The 17,795-nt window shown below is 37.4% G+C and overlaps 1 protein-coding gene across 2 annotated transcripts; it reads left to right on the top strand.

The window, feature by feature from the left end:
* Nucleotides 1-363: 363 nt before the first annotated feature.
* psip1a (PC4 and SFRS1 interacting protein 1a) lies at nucleotides 364-17,437 on the top strand. 2 transcript variants are annotated; one of them, XM_059341628.1, is made up of 17 exons: nucleotides 364-617; nucleotides 992-1,074; nucleotides 2,389-2,465; nucleotides 2,933-3,071; nucleotides 4,469-4,558; nucleotides 4,889-5,017; nucleotides 6,222-6,281; nucleotides 6,646-6,706; nucleotides 7,469-7,565; nucleotides 7,737-7,911; nucleotides 8,008-8,087; nucleotides 8,418-8,473; nucleotides 9,984-10,054; nucleotides 11,313-11,414; nucleotides 11,516-11,717; nucleotides 14,711-14,807; nucleotides 16,700-17,437. In XM_059341628.1, the coding sequence occupies exons 2-17, from the start codon at nucleotides 1,003-1,005 to the stop codon at nucleotides 16,728-16,730; spliced, it is 1,539 nt and encodes a 512-aa protein (XP_059197611.1). In that variant the 5' UTR covers nucleotides 364-617; nucleotides 992-1,002; the 3' UTR covers nucleotides 16,731-17,437. The 2 variants fall into 2 exon arrangements, with proteins under 2 accessions (XP_059197611.1, XP_059197619.1); XM_059341636.1 differs by lacking the exon at nucleotides 4,889-5,017 and having other exon boundaries at nucleotides 365-617.
* Nucleotides 17,438-17,795: the final 358 nt, after the last annotated feature.

Below are 17,795 nucleotides of genomic sequence, written 5' to 3'. Positions count from 1 at the left end.
GTTGTCAGGAACCGAGAACATCCGAGATTTACACCTAACCGCTAACACACATGTGACTAAATGCACTTTAAAATGTATATGTGTATGTATTGAGAAAATAAGTGTATGTCTCAAACTGTAGGTTTGAGGTTTAGAGTGGCTGTATCTGTTTGTAAATTATGGGGTGAAAGCGCATGCGTGGAAGTTAACGCCCACTTTTTTCAAACACATCCGTCAACCTTAACATAGACGATCTCTGTAGTGTGGAGATGCTCAGTGTGTGGTTACTTTCACAAATACTCACACTCATAAAAGCCCTTATGGTGTTATTGTGACATACAATATACCTTCAAAAACATTCAGTAACTTTTGAAAGTGCCCTAAACGTCAGTCTCTGCTTCTTAAAAAAATAAACAACACAGCAAAAGACGTGTGGTTAAAATGGACTCCCCTCTGTCCTGCCATATAATGGTACAGTCTGACAACGTCCTGCGCGGGAGCGGAAAACGTGCATCAGAGCAGACTATAAGGAAAAAGAGGCGTTGTGTTTTCCTGTAAACATTTTGAGCTGCAACATCACTTTACTGATATACTAAAAAAGTATTTGGCTTTCTTACAGACGTCTGAACAGACTACAGGTCAGTGAGGGTGGGATGTTACGTTAGCGTTAAACCGCTACAAGCTAGCTAGCATGCGTGTTTGTTGATGAGGCGATCTGCTCTGCTTACATCTTCATAACTTCGCTTTTATGCACCACAAAGTGTCAGCGCGATCAGCTGGAGTACATCCAATATGTGTGTGTTATACAGGAGTGTTTTATGAGGCTGAATATGACTGTCATGTTTGAATTAAGTGTTTGACTCCAGAGGATGTTGGTGGTGCTTAGGGGGAGGGGCACTCAGTGGATGTGTACACGTTTTACATGCCTGAGTAGCTGCACCTTAATGTTGATCAAGTGGACTGTGGAGCAAATACGTTAAGGTATATGTTTCTTAACTTCTTTCTTTTTCAGCTTGGTTCAGCATGACTCGAGACTGGAAACCAGGTGATCTGATCTTTGCCAAGATGAAGGGCTATCCACACTGGCCTGCAAGAGTGAGTATGAGGCCCAGCCCCAGTGGAGGAAATGTACAAAATACCTGAGGGTAAACTTTCACCCATACTGTCTAAAAATCAGAGTATTTACAAAGGTTTGGAGGCATTAAAAAAAAAGAAAAAAGGAATGATGCTAAAGTTGCTGCATTTTAATGTGAAATTAGTCCAGATTAAAACGCATACAGCAATAACCACCTTGTGCAAATATACATAGTTGCTTTATAAGCATACTGTTGCTATTATCCTTAGTGCAATTATGCAATACTATTATTCCTGTATTTAAATGTGACAGTACTTTTGTGCAAGTGTGTGTGAGAGACATAAATGGAAATAAATGATTTTAATGTAAATAAAGTGATTATTTAATGTAGGATTAGGATATTGGCCGAAACTGGTAAGGATTGTTCTAAAAGGAGCATTTAAAATATTTTTAGAGCTTGACCTGTCAGGATAGCTACCTTTTGTTGGTCAATGTATTGTCTCAGACATGATTGCATATTACTGCCTTTTTAATACCATTGATTGGCACTCATATAATGATAATGTAATGGCATAATAATGCAAATATACCCTTCAAAATAGCAATGGAATTTTAATCCATAAGAATATGGAGACATTGAAGTGTAATATATATATATTCATTAATTTATTCATTGCCATTAACCACTTATCCGCAATATATATATATATATATATATATATATATATATATATATATATATATATATATACATACACACACACACACACGCACAACCAAAATAATAAATATAATGGATGCTTGGGCTCTGGTCACAAAAAAATGATATTCATTAAATATAAAGCATTTGGCACAGGGGTATACAGACTCATTCATTCCTTAAGAGGTGATATGTACTGCTGATCCAATGCTGCTTTTATGGCATCATCTTGGCTAAAATGTTGAAATGGGGCCGTTGTTATGCAAACAAACATAGATAGAAACACGGAAGATATCATACTATACATTGACATATATATATAAGTCAGTATTGTAATTATTGTGACAGGCATTTTCATAAATTTCCTATTTGCTTATTTCTGACATTGGCTTCATAAAAGGCAAATTTACTCATATAGGACATTTTATTACAATTAAACTCAATGTGCATCACATTCAAATGCCTGTGCAAACACCCATCCAGGAAGGGTAGCTAATCAACCACAGACATAAACCACAAACAGACACACACCAACAGTAACAAGGCATACACCTGTGAGAATAGAAATGTTTGCACTTTCATTTTAAATGTGGATTTTGTCGTCCATGAATCATAACTCTCGTTTTTATACCAGATCGATGAAGTCCCAGACGGTGCTGTGAAGCCTTCCAACATCAAGTTCCCCATCTTCTTCTTTGGCACTCATGAAACGTTAGTAACCAACTGATAACAATCTTTGTTATTTCCTTTTAGTTTGATGTACTCACATTCACTCAGGTGAAGTAGAATTTAATATTTCACCCAGAAAGTATTGCAGAAAACACAGGAAAACTAACCTACAACTGATATTATATATAAATCTGTATTGTCATTAAAAAGGTGGAAATCCTGTGAAATTATAGGAATAGAAAAGTGAAAGCAGTTCAATTTTATTATTTCAAGTGTAATTCCTTAGTTATTGAAGAGGTTTGAATTGCCTGCATTCACATGTACTGAGCCACTGTTTTCCTATTGAAGGTGTTTCTTAAATATTTGATGAGTGGCTGAATAGAGTTACCTGTCTGTTTGGTCTGTGTGCTGCTGCTCCATTTCACAGTAAACACACACACGTTACATTTTTAATAGTAAAAAAAAAGTTTTAAAAAGACAGATATTCTGCATTATCTTCTTGCTAACAGAGCGTTTCTGGGCCCGAAAGACATCTTCCCATACCAGGCCAACAAAGAAAAATATGCCAAGCCCAACAAGAGGAAAGGCTTCAACGAAGGATTGTGGGAGATTGAGAACAACCCAAAAGTTGAGCTCACTGCACCAAAGGTACATCTTCCTCCTTTCTGTCTCCTCCTCAGACATTTATCACTGTTTATTCTCCAGACGTCTGCCTCGGGCTTGAGCACCGAACACTCCGATCCTGATGTACCTCCTTGAGTTAGACACTTTTATTTTGAGTTGAGTGTGTTTAATTTTATCCTCATTTTGTAAACGAGGCTTTTTTTCCTGGCTATGATATATTTATTTATATCAATTTTTATATAGATATTTATATAGAGATTTTTATATAGATATTTTTTCATTTTATTTAGGCTGTCATAGTTTTTTTTGAGCCGTTGGGGGTCATAGTTGTGCCAAAGAAAAGGGGAAATATAACAGCAACCATTTACTTTTGCAGTGTTAATACTCTGTTAATGGAAACTCAACTCTTCCTGCAGCTGCATCGCATTTTTGGCCTAATTAAGCAAGCTATTTTTCATAGTTGATTGCATTTTTGAAACTTCGAGTTTAATTTTACACAATATTAAATGACTGTATATTATAACTAGAAAATTTCTAAAGAAATTTTGATTGTGTGCTTGCCTCTGGACCGTGACTCTCGTGGCTTATCAAAAGGGGCAGGGATTAAACAGGGACTTTCTGCTGAGTGCACTGACGCTAGTAAAAGGGGGCGTGGCTAATCAAAGGGGCGGGGTTATCAATCACCAGTTAAACAGGGACTCTATGCTGAGTAATCTGACACCTTATACAAGTTTCTAGGACAAACGGTGCATTGGTTATGAAAGGGGGCGTGGCTAATCAAAAAGGGCGGGAATTTATGAAATATTGTTATGTATAAGTGGTCAGTGATGAACCATCATCATGCTTGACAAGTTTGAGGAAGATTGGACAATGTATGGTCAAGTTATAAGGTCTCATGTTTTATGAAGAACAACATGTCTGTTCACGAGCTGGATTGAAAATAGACTTTTTTTTTTTTTTATTGTAGATTGTGCACCGATTTGTCACCACTCTGCAATTGTACCCAGAGAGCTTCTTTCAAACATAACACTCTATTAAGTATTATTCAACAATGTTATACATTATTATTCTTTATACAAAAAATCGATACATTGTCAGCCAATTTTTTAAATGATAGCTTGGAAAATAAAGAATGAATAGGAATAAAATAAATCAGAGCTCAATAAACATAATTCTTGTCAGTCAACTATTGCTGACTATTTAATCAAAGTATAAACAAATGAATAGCTAACACATTTCTAAATCACGGCAAGCAACATTTTCTGCATTACACATACCATTTACTCTACGCTGTTTATCGCTGCATCTACCCAGTCCTCTTACTTTACTGTGAGTTTAAAGGTGGTTCACAGCTTCCTAGTTTTTGTACTTCAGCTGATATGTATCATTTGATCTTTATTTTTTTTTGCTGTTGTTTACAGCCAGTTGCTCCTGATTCTTTCACTGCAAAAGATTCTGACAGCAGCCCAGAAGGAGAAGAGGAAGCGGAGGACAAGGGCACAAAACCCAAAGTATGTTTTTTTTTGCTCTCTAACTCCGTCCTACACGAGTAAATAATAAATATACAGTCGCTTCACTGCATTGACGTGCTACTGGTTTGTTCCTGTGTTGTCAGCTTCTTTCTTCTTTTGCTGTTTTTCTCTGATCCTTCTCTAACGTGTGTCTGCTTCATACTGAGTTACAGATCAGTGCAGGCGATAGCGTACTGAATGAATAGTGTCATTGTGTTTGATTTAAAAGAGTAGTGTGTGGAACAGAAGGACACTCGCTAACTTTTCTCCCTTTCAAGACTCGTTTACCCCACCACACTGCGTCCTATGCTGTGTCTTGGGTGCATTTAGGTTCCGGGAAGTGAGGCTGAGCAGGAGAAAGAGAATGAGGAGGAGGAGTTGGAGGAGGAGGAGGAGGAGTTGGAGGAGGAGGAGGAGGAAGGGTCTCTGATGTCTGAGCAGGGTCCTCAGAACCAGGATGTACGTACTTTGCATGCTGGGATTCCATAAAAAGGCGCAGGTCGCCTCACCCCCTCCCCACGGGAAAGCATGTGACACATGGTGGTTTTTCAGTCGGTGGTTTGTTTCTGTTTGACTTCTTGTCGGCGGCCACAAACGTATTTTGGTGCTTGATGTTTTGATAAGAGTGCCTGGTGTGGGTTTTCTCTTTTAGGTGATACAACAGCCCCTGTGTTGCCATTGAAAATGACATATAAGGTTAAATGATAACGCATAGCTGGCTCTGGATCACATTGATTTAGATTTGGGACTTTTAACTCTGTGTGTGATGATAACAAAAATATTTAGAAAGTGTGTTTTCTTCACCCTGAAAACATATTTTATCACTTTCTATTTCCTGCCTTTTCCTGTCCACATATTCACAAAACTACTGTTTGCAATTAGTTGACGTTGTTTTATTCCTGCATGGCTTTCTGTGTGCTCTGGAGACAGGTAAGGTGTGGCTCACTTTATCTCTTTATGTAATCCGCTCAGGATGAGAAGGACACTTTTACTGTCCTTTTTATTTGGACATTCCCGTGCTGTCTGCAATATTTTAACAAGTATTAACCTGTGTCCCAATTCCTTACAATATACCAAAGAGTTAGACTGAATACTAACAACATGTGCTGAATTTTACACTATTTTGCTATTGGAAATGGAGGGACTGCTTCCAAAAAACTGCAAAATAATTCAATTTGTTTGGATTTCCCGATAACAGAAAAAAAGCTCAATTTAAATTATTTTCCAAAGCCAGTTTGATCTACAACTGTAATTTATATCCAATTAGAACTATTTCTCATCAAAGGTGTTGGATTTTTTAAATTTTGGCTAAAAGAACTGTACAATTTAAATATTGTTGTACTATATATATATCATATATATATATATATATATATATATATATATATATATATATATATAAACACACACACTATTTACGTACAATAAGTGTGTAAGGGATTTGGACACAACTGTGTTAAAGAAACAATATGTAATATCACTGGTAACCAGTAGATGGTGCTATTGATCAGAAAGTAATTCTGGTGAAGCACAGAGTAAAACAGGACAGATCAAATTATCCAACAAGAGCTGAATGTTTGCTTATCTGTCCACTTGACATGTAGTTTTGAAAGCTTTGATTGTTCACTGAAAATTAAATTAAACAAAAGGTTTGGCGTTTCAGGGCTCGACACAGAAAGAATCCACAGATGCTCCGAAACCCAAGAGAGGGCGAAAGAAAAAGGTTAGTTGTGTTTATTAATGTGTTAACTTTCAATTGGTGTGTATAATCTATAAGAAATACTTAATTTTACTTAATTTTGCCCCTCTTCACATATTACAACTACTAAAAACTGCACCACTTTTTAATTTTTATTCTAATATAATTGCATATATATTTTTTATTTAATTAGATTTTTTTTTTTTTCCATTTTGTGTTGAGGTATTTAATGACTCGCCTGTATTGTTAATTTAATTTTCTTGCTTTATGTTAAGAATCAAAAGGTGAAAACCTACCTGGTTAATCAAAATGTATGTTCTACTATGATTTTTAAAGAGTTCTGTGGCAAACATTTTATAAGCTGTTGTATCTTTTTTTTTTTTTTCAGAGTGAGGCTGAGCAGGAGAATGAAAAACAAGATGCTCCTGCTAGTCCTGTCAGCCCCTCAGGTGAGTTACTTGTTGGTACACGTAATGCTGTATTTAACCCTTTATCAGGCAAAGAACTATTGGTAACTTCAGATAATATTTAGAGAAATAAGTTGCAAATTTACTAGATTAAAGTGGCAAATCTACAAGAAAAAGAGTTGCAGATTTAAGGGATTTAAAGTGGCAAATCTGATCGAAAAAAGTTGCAGATTTACGAGAAAAAAAAGTGGAAAAAACAACAACTTTTTTCTCCCAGATTCACCACTTTAACCCTTAATAGGACACTCATTGAAATACTTGCAAATTCCAAATTTCACCCCTAGAGAATATTGGAGGATATTACATCAAACAAAAAAACATACGAAAATAATATTTTGAGAAAAAAGTTTACAAGATTAAAGTGGCAAATCTACAAGAAAAAAATGCCCAGATTTATGAGGTTTAAAGTGGTGAATCTGGGAGAAAAAAGTTGCTTTTTTACCACTTTTTTCTCGTAAATCTGCAACTTTTTTTGCGCAGATTTGCCACTTTAATCTAGTAAATTTGCAACTTTTTTCTCAAAATATTACCTGAAGTTACTAAATATAGTTCTTTGCCTGATAAAGGGTTAAATGGCTTTGTGCTGATACTGATAGACAGAAGATGGTTCAATGCACAAAGAAACATTGCACTGTTGAATTGTAGGCAAGTGGCACTGAATCAAATTTAATTTTGATGCAGGATTATTTTGCATAAACTGGATTTATTGTTCATGTGTGTGTGTGTGTGTGTGTGTGTGAGCAGGTGCAGAGGCTCCGAAACGAAGAGGAAGGAAGCCCAAAAGTGAAAAGTTACTTTTGCTCCAGCATCAGCAGGACCAGCAAGGCTCAGGAAGTGAAATGTAAACACATAAAATTCTTTCATAAGTCTGTGTTTCTTGTACATCACCATAACTGCTCCTGCAAAGAACAAACCTTGATAACGATCCTCATTTTTCATTATACGTTTGTTCAGTTGCTACTATAAACAGCTGGACCTTGACAACTCAACAAGCCCTTTCTCTCACATTCAGGGACACCGCCGAGTCCGACAGGAAGAGAAAGAGGGCAGCAGATGACAAGTCCAAGAGTGGAGAGGAGGAGAAGAGGAAGAAGGAGGACAGCAAAGGAAAGGAGGCAGAGGGAAAGGAGCCTGACACCAAGAAGAAGAAGAAGGACGACAGCTCCTCGGGCTCTGATGATGAAGAGGCAGGCGCCCGGTTTAATATGATACCTCCTTATTTTAATCCTGTGATGAGTCGGTATGATGCTTTCATGCATGTCTTTGCATTCTTTTATTTGCAGAAAAACAAAGGCAGAAAGAAACACCAAAGCTCAGAAACGGACAAAGAAGCGCGGCGACGGAAAGCAGAGGAATTGAGAGAGTAGGTATACAAACGATGGCCGTCACAAGCTACAAGAGACTAAACTGATGTCCTTATAATGCTTATTCAGGTCTGATACAACCGCAAAACAGTCCAAACGTATTTAAATCACAGTTATATGAAGAGGAAAGTAGAAATTTGAGAAGAAATAACCAGAAAATGTTACATTACTTTAACTTGAGAAATAACTTGAACATTAACTGGCATAACATAATCAATGTGATTTGTTAATTATCAGCTTCTCATTTGACATAGTTTAATATCTAAAACAGTCATTCGGGAAGGAATGGATACATTTTTCTGACAAGGTGTCGTTATTCTGTTCTGCAGGCCAAACAAAGAGGATGGGAAGAAAAATGAAGAGCGGGCGGGAGCCAAGAAAAAGGGTGAGAACTGTAGATCAAATATGAAAATGCAGTTGGTAAGGAAACAGTGTTGACTGTCATTTTCAAGATTAGGGATCGGCCGATTATTGGCTGTGATCTCTCTGGTTAACCATGCGTTTGCCTAAATTTCTGACTGCATTGTTCACATACCTGCCTGTGTACAACATGTGATACTGGAGGTTTCCACTAGAGGGCACACCAGAGAGTCAGAACATAATAGATTACTGGATTTGCAGGCTGTAAACAACACTCCAGGAGGTTACTTTATTTTGAATTCTGAGATCATGGCAGAAAAAGTGACAGCAGGGACATGGTACCTGATATTTTAGGCCAGGAATGGGCAACTAGAGGCCCGGGGGCCACATACGGCCCGCACCCTCACTTGAAATGGCCCTCAGTACAACTACATGCATTTGAGCATGTAGTAGCAAATATTAAAAGTGCAGTGTAAAAATGCACAAAATTACTTCTTGCAATTAATGTTAGTCTGCTGTTCTTGCAGTGAAAAAAAAGAAATCACAGTAAGTGGTTATTTTTTATCCCCCCCAATGTTACGCTATGGAGAGGCTAGAGTGATGACATCAACAAAAAAAGACACAAAACAAACATAAAAAGACACAAAATGACCAAAAAAAGTGAAATCTTAAAAGTGCAGTGTAAAAATGCACAAAATGACTTCTTGCAATTAATGTTGGTCTGCTGTTCTTGCACTGAAAAAAAAGAAATCACAGTAAGTGGTTATTTTTTATCTGCTTCAAAACTGTTGTATTCCTATTTATACTGTTATACATGCATTTGACCATGAAATATGTTAAGTTACTGCACTGTAAACAAAGACACAAAACGACCAAAAAAAGACACAAAATGAACATAAAAAGACACAAAATGACCAAAGTGACCTGTGGTAGTGTCCATAAAAAATTGTGGCCCCCTCCAGCATTTAAGTTGCCCATCCCTGTTTTAGGCCCTTAAACGGTACACGTCATGAATAAAGGGAGTTCTAATACTGACGACTGGGGACGTCCACGTCAAGTAATTCAAATAGACGCAGGACATGCAAGGCAGCCATCATGTGAACGTGTAGTGAAGAGCAGGTATTTCTCCGGCCTCGAGTATTGTAATACCTGCAAAAAAAGATGACCACATGAGAAGAGCAATGGCTCTTTTATTTTAAGATAAAGTTATTTTTGGAATTTCAAACAAGGTTATGTGATTGAAAAGGTGTTTTACTGCAAATGTACAGTATATCGGTTCCAAATATTGGACATCAGTCTCCTTGATTACTCATCAGATGACATCAGTGTAGCTGAAACCATACAAACATTCTACAATACAGAATTGCACAATGAATGAAATGCAGATGCAGCCGGAAAAAAAACAACTTTCACAAATGCATATAACTGTTTTATATCCAAAAATGTGTTTTAGAAACTGATCATTCTTAAAGTCACACTGAAGCTGTTAGAAATAGTAACTTAAGTTAAACGATTTTCTCTTTTATTGTCCACAGAAATGTCAACTGACTTGAAGCTCCAGCGGCTGCACAGCGAAATCAAGATTTCCCTGAAAATTGACAACCCTGTAAGTTAGACCAACCACGGTCAGATCATAAATGTTTCACGTCTTCTACAAATTCATCTTCACTGACAACTTTGCAAATCAATGTTTGTGCAATTCCACCTTCATGCACTGAACTAACAAAGACAAAAGTGTCGTACTCTACTGTGAAGCTGAAAACTGTATAAAATCCATTCCTTGCATTTAAATGTTGTTTATCTTTCGAAGATCCACTTAGAGATTTATACATCCAGTGTTTTTATGACAAAAACAGTAAGTGGTCGTATAGGAAAAGCACTGTCACTCCAATTTTATCAACTGCTTTATATGATTTATCCATGCAGCATATTTATTTATTTGTTTATTTTTGGGCTCAGAAACAGTCTGATCATAAAAGTATAAACCAAGCTTTTTCATTTTGAGTGTCGGCGACACCAAAATTACCCAAGACACACATTTAGGACAAAGAAGTATGGTACATTTAGTAATAATTTCTCTATTTCCAGAGCCAAAAATATATTGAAAAAAGTTCTATTTAGTGGTGAACATTCGTCACATGTGATCTTTAACAAAAATAATTGTCCAGTATTCTTGTAATGCCCCAATTTCTGGTCAGTTTTCGTAATATTGTTCAACATTCTTCCTAAACCAAGGCTTCAGAAGTCTGGAAAATTTTGGATTAGGAACCATGAAAGTGCTTAAACGTTATTGAACTTTACTCTTAAAAAGCTGTACAAAGCTGCTTTACAGTGCCTGCTGCCTCAAGAGAGCATAAAATATAGTGCATGACTTGACCCACCCGGGACACAAGATGTTTGAACTGCTGCCATCAGGCAGACGGTTCAGGACACACAAAGCAAGAACAAAAAGATTTTTAAAAGTTTTTACCCTCCAGCCATGAAGGCCTTAAATGATGCCATGAGGACTTGTACAAATGTAGTTGTTTGATATGTTCTTTTCTTTGTTTATGTTTGTTTGTTGTTGTTAATTTTTTCTCCTGATTTTCATATTCCTATTATTCATTAGTTTTCACTTTTATTTATCTAGTTTTAATCTAGCACTGACAAGGAATGCACTTAATTTCGTTGTACATGCGACAATGACATAAGAGATATTCTATTCTATTCTACAGATCATTCCACATGCATAAGAAAAAACCAATTTGGTTCAAATCCTTGCACAAAATGATCATTATAATATATTTTTTCAGCGAAAATAAAAGTAGTAGTTCCTTCCAATATTGGGAATCATTGCATCAAAATTGCATAATCCTCCTCACCAGGATGTGAAGAAGTGTTTGGATGCATTGGATGAGATCGGCGCCCTCCAGGTGACGACTCAGCACCTGCAGAAACACAGTGAGCTCATCGCCACGCTCAAAAAGGTAAACTCGCTCACCCAGAACCCATTTAAAGTAGGACTGGTTCTAGTGGAGCAGCGTGTTTGTTCAGTGGTGACGAATGTTTTTTTTTATCCATCATACAGATCCGCAGATTCAAGGCCAGTCAGGACATCATGGACAAAGCCACCATGCTGTACAACAAGTTTAAGAGCATGTTTCTGGTGGGAGAGGGCGACTGTGTGCTCAGCCAGGTGCTCAACAAGTCTTTAGCTGAACAGCGGCAGCACGAGGAGGCCAAGAAGGGAGCGCTGAAGAAAGTGGAGCAAGCCAAGGAAAACAACCCAGGTAATATTTATTATAGAGGCAATTAGATCCTGACAGATATATCTGTTGACCAATATTATCGGCCTATATTGGCCTATCAAAGACGCATCGGTATCAGTGTATATGCTGTCCGATATGTGTCTTTTAAAAGAAACTTTTTTTATACGATATATACTGCAGAAAACGTTGCTCGGCATGATTTTTTTATTTTTTTTATTTTTAAAGTCTGAGTTATTTATTTTATTCCTATTTATTCTTTATTTTCTCAGTTATAATTATAGAATTTGCTGACAATTTAATAAGTCTTTTGTATAATAATGTTAAATATTATTTAATAAGGTTTGATGTTTGAGAAAGTAGCTCTCTGGATACATTTGCAGAGTGGTGTAAAATCGGTGAACAATTCACATAAAAAAAGGTTTATTTTCATTCAAGCTCAAAAAATTACTATATATGCCCCCATATTGGTTATCAATGAATTTCCCCCCTCGAAAAACAGTATTGGCATTGGTCTCTCTGGTCAATTTTTTTTTTTTTTTGATTACTTTGAAGTGACATGGTGAGAATATTACTTGTCGTCCCTGCTGCCTCTTTCAGGTGGCTGAAACAATTACAGAAAAATATACACAAAGAAAACAACCACTGTTGTGATAATACCTCTGATGAGATAAAATGACTGGAAATCACATTGATAATTGTTAATTCATTCTGGACATTTATTTTATGTCAGTGCAACACGCTTTTAGTAATTCTGCTTTGATTTTTATTTTATCTTTTATTTTTTATCTAACTGCAGCTTCTTGTTTGAACCTTTTTGGTCACATGGTTCACCATATCATAATGTGGTGTTATGGATCCAAGAGATGATCATGAGTCAGATGAATGGGTAAAGAGTCTTTGAGACGTTTTCTTCCTCTCTATGTGTGTTTTCAATGGTGTTACTGATGTCAGTGTAACTGCACTCATGATGTGAGCGGTTCGAGGTTTTGCGTACGTGGATTAGTGCTGGAGGTTTGGAGTATTTAAGTTCACTCAGACTGAAGTGAGCGCCTGTTGTCTGCAGCTCTTCATCTAACCAGCTCCCATTTCCTGCTTTTAACACCACTCTCTTGCTGTAGTTTAATATATCTTGTTGAAATGAAATGTTATTAGGAAAGACTTGTTGTCTTTGCTGATAAATTTTTGTTTAGCTATGAAGCACAGTTCTTGCATCACACACAAACACACACACACACACACACACACACACACATACATACACACTTGATATCACAAGGGCTTGGTATGGTCTGAATTTTTTTATTCCTGTGCAAGTGATTCAAAAAAGGGATAAATTAGCATTTTACATTACCGCTGGCTAATACAAATATGTTTTAAACTTCTTACATTTAGCAAAATGTGCCAAACTGTGCTATGCACAAAATAACTTTGCCTTAAATCAGACTGCAGTGCTGAAGTGGTGCATTCACACTTCAGATGGGCCCCTTTTACTGATTTGGGAAGTTGTTCTTCCAACCTCGGTGCATTTATGAGCTTAAAGCCACAATGTGGAAACTACATGGATGCAACAAAGAAGATTAGCTGTAAGACAGCAAAGAATACTGATCATGTAAGCTATTTAATATGGTTAGGAGAATCATTTTTTCATTTATTCTAAATGAATGCAGCACAAATTTTCTATTTCACAGTGTTACGTAAGTTAAAATGAACTTTTGAATCGACCCCATGATTCAGATGTCTATCAGAATTCAATGGATTGTTTCTTGGCCCACGCTGCATCCTGCCTCAAAGTTTCATGAAAAGCGGGTCAGTAGTTTCATAATTCTGCTGACAAACCACAAAATATTTAATCAAAGAGCAGAATAACGTCACAGACTGACGACATTTGATGCTGAACCTTTGGTGCTTTGGATTTGGTCGCAGAAAGCCTTAATTTAATTTCCCTTACCTTATTAATAATCACTATAAAATGTCACGGTACAAAAGTCAAAGAAAGACATTAAATCATGCACCAGCTGAGCTGTTATTGTAAGGGAGAATTCTGGTCTAGTTTGTGGTTTTAAGGTAGCATGATATAATTTTTGATGCAAAAGAGGCATGACCCAACAACGTGTAGTGTGTGTATCCATGTTGTCTCATAACGCCAATTGTCCCTTTACCACAGACGCCAATTTGGCTCTGTCCCAAACCCACATTATACCAGGTGACATCAGTTAAGAACTAAAACACATTTTCAAGTAAGTGTTACTGTTTATCTCTAACAAGATTGTCTATAAAGTTGAAGCATCATTTTTCAGAACGGTTTCTTTCTAAAAAAAAAAAAAAAAACATTACCCATGAATCAAAAAATTTCTTTCTGAAATATAAAACATTTAACTGTATTATACAGCATTAAATAAGTGACCTGATCCAGAGAAAAGTATTAATTAAATGCACCATGGCCCTCACAATTCCACTGCTGGTGCAACATTTCTGCCTTGAACCAGATGTGTTAAGAAGCTAAATTAAGGAGCCATGATTTTTTATTTCAGCACATTAGAACAGTTGGTACAGTGATCAATGGCTCAGCTGGTCAGGTGATAGAGCTGCATCATAAGGCGTGTCTGCTGGTTATTGGCAAATCAATTTTGACCAGCTGAGTCAATTATGAAAACCGACCAGACAACAGAGACATTGAAGCTCTCAGTGAGTATGTCCCATCCCTTCCAGGAGGACATCATACGATCTCTGTGGTTAACATTCTCAGTAGAGTGCCAGAGCCACATCCTCTATTGACCCACGGTATTAATGCACGTACTACGCTCCATCCCACTAAAATAAGCTTCTCTGTGAAAGGCCCCATTCTGCAGCAAGGCATGCCAAATGGATGGAAAATCGTGTTTATCTCAGTAAGGTCGTGAGCTCAGCGGGTGTCATCACATGCTCCTGAGCGTCTGTCTCTGTGCGGTGCTTTAGGTTGTGTAGTGATGTTCTGTCTGACTGAGTCTGTGTGTCTCTCTGTTCACCGCCTCAAGACAAGTTGACGAATGGTGATATCAGCCCTGAAGAGAAGAGGCAGGAGACGGAGAAAGAGAAGCTTCTTGAAGACACACCAGTGGGAGAAAATAACAGGTAGTTCACCCAACACATACAAAGGAAAACACTAGTGTAAACCTATTATGTTCTCTATTTTATTTATTCATGACAAGGAAAATAACAGTTACATGAAGAGTGCATTCAAAAAAAGTAGAAAGTAAACTAAGCATTCCTGCTGCTTTATTTTTTTTTCTCTCTTCTTTTCTTCTTTAACATATAGCACTCCTGTAGCAATGACAGTTGGCTCTTAAAGTTATGTACTTACTTGATTCCTGTCGTCTATGTCTAGTACCATCAGGTTGAATGCACTTATTGCATGTCGCTTTGGACAAAAGCGTCAGCTAAATGACATGTATTGTAATGTAATGTATTGTTGTCATGAGACTGTGACCAGAAACAACTGTAGGTACACAAAAGTTTGCAAAACTATGAAGAAAAAATGTTTAACACAAGCACTTACCCCCAACTGCTCCAGAGTTCATGTACCAGCCGGCTGTTTTTTCTTGTCCTGCTGCTGTAAACTTTCAAGTAAGGCTGAAAATGCTCTGATGGGGAAAAAAAGAAACCTTTATTGAAACCTATATTGAAATGTAAAGTCTGCTTATAAAGTGTTGCATTGGGGGGATAAAGTTCACAATATGACGTCACTCAAACGGGCCGTTTAATTGACACTCCCACACCGCTGTTCAATCCTGCACTAATCTCTGCATCACCTGATTTGGTGTGAATGCAGCTTTGTACACTTACAGTATCAAAGCCACACCATACAACCGGAAAGATAAAACAAAATTGCCGGTGGTGACTCACTCTGCCCCAAGACCGTTGGTTCCCATAGAAGACGTAAATCTTTTAAGATTGACTTTTTTTTTTAAAATGGGGTCAGATGTTTCCTAAATTGACTGGGTATTGCAAAGGTCTCAGGTTTGTTGATTAGAAGCACAAGGTTAAAAACACAACCCGAGAAAAAAAGACTGATCTCAATGCAGGCCTTTATTTATCTCACAGGTAAAGTTATGCAGCACTGGACTCAGACTGACACAGCTCACGCAGGATCCCAGTTAGAATGAGTCATGATTTCTGTAATAATTCACATTTAATCCTTTACAGTAGTTGGACTTAGAAGCAACTGAATTCCATTGGCCAGTTATCTATGACATGGACAGGCCAACAGCTGTTAAAGTCTCGTTCGAAGGTTGTGATACACAGTGGGTGTGTGTGTTGTTCTTACAGGCATGCATCAATGAGCTACAAAGCCTGAGCAAGGTAACATACTGAGAATATAAACTGTGCTGTCTCAGGCCTGTGAGAAAGAGAAAAGCTACAGTGCAGCAAAACACATTGACTACTGCCTTCTTATAATTATTCAAATATAACCATATTGTAGTTTTTAGCAAATGTTACTCGAACTGCAGTAAACTGTGTTTTTGTCTGGGACTACTGTAAGACATGGGCTGCTGTGGCTGGCCCAGTTGGTAGAGCGTTCGTCCAGTGATTGGAAGGTTGGTGGTTCGATCCTCGACCATGGCAGCCTACATGTCGAAGTATCCTTGAGCAAGATACTGAACCCCAAATTGCTCCCGTTGCGTTCATCGGTGTGTGAATGAATTCCCACTGGTGGCAGGTGGCACCAGTGTGCCCTGGTAGCCTCGGCCACCAGTATGAATGTGTATGTGAATGGGTGAATGAGCGTAGTGTAAAGCGCTTTGGATAAAAGCACTTTATAAGTGCACCCCATTTACCAAGACATGTAGTTTGTAGTTACAGCACCAGGACAGTGTGTTTGGGATTGACTCACAGCAACCATGTCCATTATACTAAAAGTGTCACCCATTGAAACTATTATTAATTGGAGGTTTATGGCTCAGAAGAAGAATAAACACCAGCCTCCCATTACAGTGTTAACCTATTTCTTTATTCTTTGATTGCAGTGCCCCAAAAATGCAGGAAGAGTCCACTTGAGAAGACGCTGAAGAAAAGAGAAGACAACTGCTGCTGTACTTAGACTGGGCTGACCAACTACGACCTCCTGTCCAGTACCTTTTTAATGACTGACCACTGGTTTCCAGTTTACTGACAGTTTCTGTCAGCATTGCTGCTTAAAGATTTAAGTACATCAAACCCCCTCCACTCCCCAGATAAAGACTGACTGCATATTTTATTTTTTTACTTTGTGTAATCTTTACCTTTCACACACCTGTTGAGTCTGACTAATGACTGTGTAAAGAGGAAGAACTTGTAGATCTGTAGCACTTAGATCTTAATGAGCATGCTCACAGAGACGAGGTTAGTGCCATTTGGTCCTATTTTTCATATAGAGTAGGTGGCTTTTATTGTACTCAGTAATTTAATTTGCATTAAAATTGTTTTTGGATCAACAGTTTGATTTTAATCCACTTACTGAGGTTGCACCGCCTAAAGACAGGTTTAGTTGTAGTTAGAAGCACCGTCATAATGTCTCATAATACTGGCTGCATTAACAACTAAAAGATTAACAAACAGGAAATCTCAAAAGTTTGCCAAAGTTTATTCTGCCAAGTTTTCTCAAACACGTTAAACTCTGTTTTAAAAGTTTTGTTTTTAACGTAGATGTAAATAAGAGTATTTTTGTGCCTGTCTGATGACCTGTTTCAACATCCAATAATAAAGTAGAACATACATGTATAATACTCTGTTTTCTTTTTGATTGCACAGAAATCATGCAGTTCTCTCCAACATTAGCACAGAGCACCTCACACAGAGCTCAACTCCAGTCTTAAATTTATGAAGTTTGACATTTTTTGGTTTTGCCTGTTTCACCATTGGGAATATTGCTGAGTTTGATTTGTTCCATTAGCTACTCGTGATCATATCAGTTTCCTCAATAAGCCTCTTACGATGAATGATGGGGTTATTTCACAAGAGATTTCTGTATTTTAGGCTGCTCTCACCACTGTAAAAACAAAAAAGGCATAATTTGTCATATATACGCAACATTTTCATTAAAGTTTCATTACCTGTTTTCAGGCTGCTGTCAGTTAAATCTGA

The sequence above is a fragment of the Centropristis striata genome, chromosome 1 (genome assembly GCF_030273125.1).
Source record: "Centropristis striata isolate RG_2023a ecotype Rhode Island chromosome 1, C.striata_1.0, whole genome shotgun sequence".
NCBI lineage: Eukaryota > Metazoa > Chordata > Actinopteri > Perciformes > Serranidae > Centropristis > Centropristis striata.
This window is presented reverse-complemented; position numbering and strand designations above follow the sequence as displayed.

Bases quoted from the DNA above. Each gene is read 5' to 3' on its own strand.
- psip1a (XM_059341628.1), top strand. From the start codon at position 1,003: ATGACTCGAGACTGGAAACCAGGTGATCTGATCTTTGCCAAGATGAAG. The intron at 5,018-6,221 runs GTACGTACTTTG...TTGGCGTTTCAG, and splicing joins AGGGTCCTCAGAACCAGGAT to GGCTCGACACAGAAAGAATC. The intron at 10,055-11,312 runs GTAAGTTAGACC...CCTCCTCACCAG, and splicing joins CCCTGAAAATTGACAACCCT to GATGTGAAGAAGTGTTTGGA.